The following is a 6,780-nucleotide window of genomic DNA, read 5'->3' on the forward strand; positions in this document are numbered from 1 at the left end:
TGATGTGACCTGCTTCAAGGAAGCGGTGATACTTTGCTCTGTCTGGCTGTCTGGGTTTCTGCCCTTGTTGTGTTGGCGTTTTAGGGCCGTTGAGCAACAGAAAGTGAAGCGGGGCACTGCCAGGGACCAAGCGGCAGCCACTGTTGCCAAGCCTGCAGTCACGCAGCCACATGCTGGCAGACGGGGTGGAGCAAAGACCTGCCATGACACGGACCTCCAGGCCTTTCAACATCAAGTAACTCCCATGTCCCAAGATTTGTTGGTCACATTGCGCTGAACACGTTGCAACACTCGAGCCGTGCCAAAAATATCACACATGTGAACAGCACTGTAAGCTAAGATTCTCATTTTAAACCACAATAAATCGAATTAAATGGCGTTTTATTACACAAATAGGCATTTAATGTTTTACAATATAACCCAGTCAGTGAACTTTGAAGCTTCCCAACGTGATGAAACAGCATTTCCTTCTGGCTGCTCTGGAGCCATTTCAGATGTACTGAGCGGTTACAGCCATTTGCTCTCAGGTTTCTCAAGACACTCGGGAGACTCGTGCATGCTCACAGTTAGAGCTGTATTACAGAATATCAGTGCCATGGTTCAAGTCCTGTGAGATTTGATTGGTTCTAGTGTGCAATGGGAATGACAACTTCACTCCTCTACTGCAAATACGTGAGTGGATTTTAAAAAAACACAAACATATCAATAAAACTGTAAAAAAAAAAAATACTGTGAACAGTGAAAATAGCATATTGTATGTGTGTACAGAGCCTGAGTCATGTCAGATGTAGAGCTGAAGACAACTCCCACGATCCCATGCTACTTTATGATGTCATCACACCACATCTTTTTCTGTTGTTGTGATTAAGAGATCCACATCAGTAGAAATTACAATCTGATTTCTTTTTTCACCAATTGAAAGTGGTATAATCAAGCTGCACACAAAACATTGACATGTCATCACCGCTGTGAGTCAAACTTTCTAGCAAACAGTTTCCTGTTTACACATCCAGCACACAGGGACCATCAACAGTCATCCACAGTTGTGTTTACTGAATGTAAGTCTAAAGTTCTACAGCAGTAGTATTACTGGGGATCTCTAGTCATTTGTAACAATCACATAATTCAGCGTAAAGTAACAACTCCCCCACAAATGACTTTACTCTATTTTGCCAAACACAGAGATCCTGTTAGTCCCATGTGAATTAGTATTTTGGTGATTTGATATTGTTTTTCTTTCTTCTTGCCTTTCTCCTGCCTGATATCCTGTGTGACAATTATAGAGGCTGCACTGGCAAATATAAATTAAAGTTTGGACAGTAATTTTGGTGCAAATCGCGACTCTCATGTTGCTACACAGCATGAAGGCCCATCAGAGGAGCAAAGTCTTGAAGGGTGATTAGATGGATGGCATGCAGAAAAGAACATGTTGGTGACTCAACAGTTACTATGTGGCAGCCTATCACAATAGCAGATAACTCCAATAAATTCAAACACAGACTTTGCTTATCTCATGCAAATTTGTCGCATTAAACACAGAGAAAATCTAATCACTAAATCACACAAGGTCCTCAGGCTATGCAGGTGAATAGGGCTCAGTAGTCACTCTCTTTTAGCTCTTTTTTGGTCTCCACCAGCTGTGGTGACGTTTTAGAGCTTTCTCTATGAGAACAGCCACCTGCTGCAGTTCAAAATGTCCACACTGGAGCAGTGTGAGCGAAATACTGAGCTGAAACTCCATATAAAGCTCCAGATTCAGGTGATAACTCAGGCACCCCTTCAGTGTACGGACTTAATAACAAATGAAACGACTGATAAATATGCGGATTTGTTGCCGATTGCTTATAGATTCCAGTCGGCTTAGTGTAAAAAAAAAAAAACACTTTTCTGTTTACGTTGCCTGCGAGGCCAGCTGTCACCACTTCAGTTGACCCAGTTTATCTGAGTGGGCCGAGGCTCACTGACCAGCACAGCCATTTTGATTTGCAGCCATTTGTGTGGCCCATTGTGAGTGGAAACAGAGGAGAGCTGCAGCCTCTCACCACACAGCTCATGCAGCACTTTTTCTATGCAAACTCTCTGCCCTCGGCGTGCTCTCTGCTGCTGCTGCTGCTGCTGCTGCTGCCGCCGGTCGGAGGCGCACCGGGTCTGTTTGACCAAGTCGCTTCCTGGATGCCCTTCATCACACCACAATCTCTTAATCACTGCTGTGCCTTTGAGAGAGAACGAGGGGGAAAAAACCCTTTTGCGACCGGATTGGCTGCTCTTGTTGGAGCTGTTGCTAAGGGGAGGGTTTCGCTCGGTGATGGATGGATGTGGCAGTTGGTGGGAGCAGCCACTCTGAGCAACATATATATCAACTTAATGTTTCATTGATGCAGCGCTGCCGTCGTGCTCGGCCTGACGGAGCTGCAGAAATGTGTGATTGATGTCGTCTAAATCTCCTTAAACTCCATCAGAGGGTTTAAAGATCATGTTTTCTGTGCCGCCGGGGTGCTGTTTATCATTTATCATATTTATTGTCTCACCCAAATAAAGTCTTATCAGCTCTGATGGTTGCTGTTTTTATGGCTGCCTCATTGCTGTTATTCCTACTGTTTGATTAGTGGACTTTGTAAATGTCAAATTAGCTCAGGGCTGAAGATCACCGGAAAAAACAAGGTGAACCTCAGAGGCTCATTACAACCGTATACTTTGTAGTGGGTGACATACACACAGGAAGGACATTCTCAGCTCTAAGAATAGTGTAGTTAACCTATAGCTGATGAAAAATACGTGAAAAACTATAAAAATGCTAAATTGCATTTACATTATGAATGGAAAACTAAAATGTGCAGCGTCACTGCAGCCTGAAGGGAAGCCAAGCTGCAGAGCTTTCTAAAGACCGACACAAACATTACTGCAGGAGATTTGCCTCGGCACAACTGTCAATTTGCATAAACAGCGACAATATGAAGTGGTATGGAAAGCCTATTCTGCTCGAGGACAGCCGTGACCTCTTTTGTAACACTGCTTTACATCTTCTCCTTTAGGTAAATCCTCAGTAAAGCACTTAAATCCGTCAGCGGCTACATTGCATAAGGCGCTAAACTTGGCCTACAAAGTCAAATGTGCTTCACATGTTTTGGCTTGTTGAAAATGGCACCACGTTTTCTGGCACCGCACAAGTAGAAGTAAAAGAAAATGTGAGGTAGTTTCTGGCCGCACTGCTGGAGGCAAAACCTCGACACCCTTGACATCCTTCCTGTTGGCGGTGACAAACACGGAAGCGCAGACGTCAAGTTTACAGTTATTTATTTCAGTTTTACTGCATCAATATAAAATTGGTTTTGAAATATCCATGGACAAACAAATGAGCCATTTCATCATGAACAACCTGATGAACCGTTGAAGCAGCCAGACAATGGGGAGGCAACTGAACAGGGCATGACAGTATACAAAAAGAATAAAGTCAAGGCACACCATGTTACAGTAATACCAAGTGGAACGTTTTAAAACCTCTGCAGGTAGGAGCCCTTCAGCTCAGCGTTAAAATCTTTAACATTTAAAAGAAAAAGAAAGAAAAGAAAAAAAAGGAGGGACAGAATAACCAGCATTCAATATCTCCTACAGTCAAACATTTTATTCACAACCAAACACTCTGGTGACAAATTCATGTTTAAATTTGAAATGAAAAGACAATGAGAGGGCAAGATTCTGCATAAACCAGAGCTGTGCTTCATCTGGACTATATTTTTTGAGGGGGGGTAAACCTCCACCGAGCACAAAAGCGTCCACCAATGCACGCAGGCTGGCGGGACGCTGCAGGTTTCACTGGTTTAATTTTGGTGGGAGAAGCTGGAGTGTCACTATTCAGGAGTGTTTGCCCTGGTCAGTTCACTGTCCATTGAGATTCATTCGAAGAGATGTGGCCCCTTCACAAAACATCCCATTGTTTGCGAGTCAAGCAGTGGGGAGGGAGGAGGAGGAGTAAGAGTGTGGTGACTTCTATCTCATGAAGTTTCCTCCTCCGATCTCTCTCTTGTATCTGTTGGTGAGGTGGTCTGCCTGCAGCGTGAGCTTGGACAGAACCCCAAACAGTCCCCTGAGGTGATAGTGAAACTGGTGCTCCAGGTCCGAGTTGTCGTCCACGGGCAGCTCCCCGGTCACCGGCTGCTGCTCCTCCTGCTTCACGGCCATCTCCAGGAAGCTGGCGCCGCTGCTCATCTCCCTCTTCAGCAGGCCCCACTCCATGTCGTTCTTTATGGACTTGAGCAGCAGGTAGTGCTCGTACATGTCCCTCTGCTTGTTGGGACAAGGCTCTTCCAGGTGGTGGTTATTGTTGTTGGCCTCCACCTGGTTGGCTGCCTGCTCCTCCAGCGGCATGTCTCGCAGCAGGCTGGGCACCATGATGGTCTCGTCCATGTTGTTGGCTGCTGCTATGAAGCGGTGCATGACGTTGATGAGGGAGTGCTTGTTGCTGGCCGAGTCGCTGCTGATCTGCATCATGTTGAAGGCTGTTCCGGGTTGGGCTTGGTTACGGGCGGGTGGCTGGTGTTCTTTAAGGCAGAGCTGCTTGTGGTTGTTACGAGGGTGGCTGATCTGCAGGAGGATGCAGGAAGAGATTGATCAGTCTGCAGAAAATGTACTTTGAAGGCAGCTTTATATAATCGGTGTGCACAATTAACCCGAGCACACAAACCTGTCTGCAGGACACAGTGTTCCTCTGCTCAGCACACCAAGATTAACTCTGGGAGGAAATGACCCACCTCAAACACATTTACACTACAGGAACCATCACCTTCATTTTTTTTGCCGCATTGAAAATGCCCGAATCACACCGACATGACCTTGATTTGCAGCTGCTGAAACCCTGGTGACTACATCTGTGTCAGAGGCTTTGAATAAAAGATGCCGACTGACCTGAACCACGAGGTACCCTGAGGAGAGTCTTAGTTTGGCGTGCCGGGTGGATAAACCAAGTCTTCGCAGGTACCGAACACCACCCGCCAGGAAGGAAAGTGAAAATTTCCCCAACTGAGCGTCAGCTAAGCTCCGGTTTTATACTAGACACGCCGGTTCGGGGCGGTGGAAGACGGTGAAGTCCGCCCTCTCCGTGTTTTCCAGCCGAGCTGATTTGGCTGCACGGAGGATGGAGGCGGATCTCCACAGCATCTGATCCGAAACAGACCAATCCCACACGACCACAGGCTGCCAGTCAAGACGTATTTGTCCGGGGCTTGTCTGCTATTATCTGCAGCCTGGGTTACTGCTCATCGTTTCCATCCCCAAGGAAACGCGAATGCAAGTTGCGCGTCAGGTTTGTCGAGTTTGCGCTTTACAACGATTTTAATTCTGAAATAACGACGCAAAGTTTGCTCAAATAAACTTAGTCCAGTTTGAATTTATTCTACTCGCTTCCTCCAGTCAGCAGTCTATTGTTGTGCAGCGCTGCCACCTGCTGCTCGGACTGCGGCGGTTCAACTCGAGCTTTTACGCAGATGCGCAATTGTGCCAAAAAGTGATCCGCCACCCAAAAAAAAAAAAAGTTGGACTCTGCTTGTTAAAACTGGATCACCCAGTTTGTGCTTCCATCTGCATCAAACAGTCAGAACTTGCATGTATGGAAATGATCTTGTTCGGGCTACGAGTTAAAATTAAACCCTCATGACTGAAATAGAGTCATTCTGATGCGTTAGTAACTTTTCAGTCACAATAAGGGGCCAGTGGTCACTTACCGGCAGCTGGAAAACCACTTTACATGAATTGAACTGGTTCTTTAAAGGTAAAATGAAAGACTGCTACAACCTAGGGCACAAATCAGGTAAAATAATTCAGAGGTGTGAGGATAATTGCTCCCCAATTAAAGCACAACATTGGTGCCAAAAACTGATTGCTCTCTTCTTGTTAAAACTCGATCACCCTGTTTGTGTCCATCTCCAGCTGCTTTCATCTGGATCAAACAGCCGTAACTTGCAAATACATAAGCTGTATGTCTGCGATGACAGCAAAAGTGTTTATGAAGCCTTAACGTTTGCAGTTTAATCAGGCGTGACGTGTGGATGATTATAGGCAGTGCTGTAGAAATGTTTCCCATGTTCAGGCGTTTTTTGTTTTTTTTTTAAAAATTATTTGGCATTTCTAATAACCACTGCAATTATGTGATTTACAGATGGATATATACATACACAGAAATGATCTTTTACCAATTATTCTAAGAGCTACAATTTTGAAAATGTTACCCTCACAAATAACATTTGTGACAATAAAAGGAGTGGATTGTTCTGAACTAAGACACAGAGTAGGTAAGATAATGCAGAGACATGATTGTTCCTAATTAAAGCACAACACTGGTGCTGAAAAGTGATCGTCTGTCAAAAACTGGTTAACCTCGTGTGTCTGCATTATTTTAACCTGCTCATCACCCCAGGTCATTACTGAATAGTTTTATGAAATGGTCCTAGAAATAAATAACGACCACAAAATAAATCCTGAATAAATACATGTGCTGCTATGAAAGAAAGAAAAGTCTCCTGAAATACATAAAATTTTAAAAACCTAATTAAATTTTCATATATATTTGCACCATTTTCTTAGAAGAAATGTTTTTTTTTCGTAGCTATAGTTATCCATTTCATTGGGGGGAAAAAATGTACCTTTTCCAACACTGAATATAATTATTATATTTTTGTTTTGGAAAACTTGTTTTTTGTTGTTTGAGATATCAGTCAAACTGAAGTTGGTTGGATTTGACTAGAAAATGACATGGCAAAAATAGAGATAATTTTGATAGATATTGTC

General features: G+C 44.1%; 1 protein-coding gene across 1 annotated transcript; it reads right to left on the reverse strand.

Moving 5' to 3' along the window:
• Window positions 1-3,277: 3,277 nt before the first annotated feature.
• On the reverse strand, window positions 3,278-5,034 carry mid1ip1l (MID1 interacting protein 1, like). Its single transcript, XM_008275668.1, has 2 exons — window positions 4,903-5,034; window positions 3,278-4,581 (listed from the first exon to the last, which is right to left on the reverse strand). The coding sequence occupies exon 2, from the start codon at window positions 4,486-4,488 to the stop codon at window positions 3,988-3,990; it is 501 nt and encodes a 166-aa protein (XP_008273890.1). The 5' UTR covers window positions 4,489-4,581; window positions 4,903-5,034; the 3' UTR covers window positions 3,278-3,987.
• Window positions 5,035-6,780: the final 1,746 nt, after the last annotated feature.

This window comes from Stegastes partitus, unplaced genomic scaffold (assembly GCF_000690725.1).
Source record: "Stegastes partitus isolate 25-593 unplaced genomic scaffold, Stegastes_partitus-1.0.2 Scaffold2, whole genome shotgun sequence".
NCBI lineage: Eukaryota > Metazoa > Chordata > Actinopteri > Pomacentridae > Stegastes > Stegastes partitus.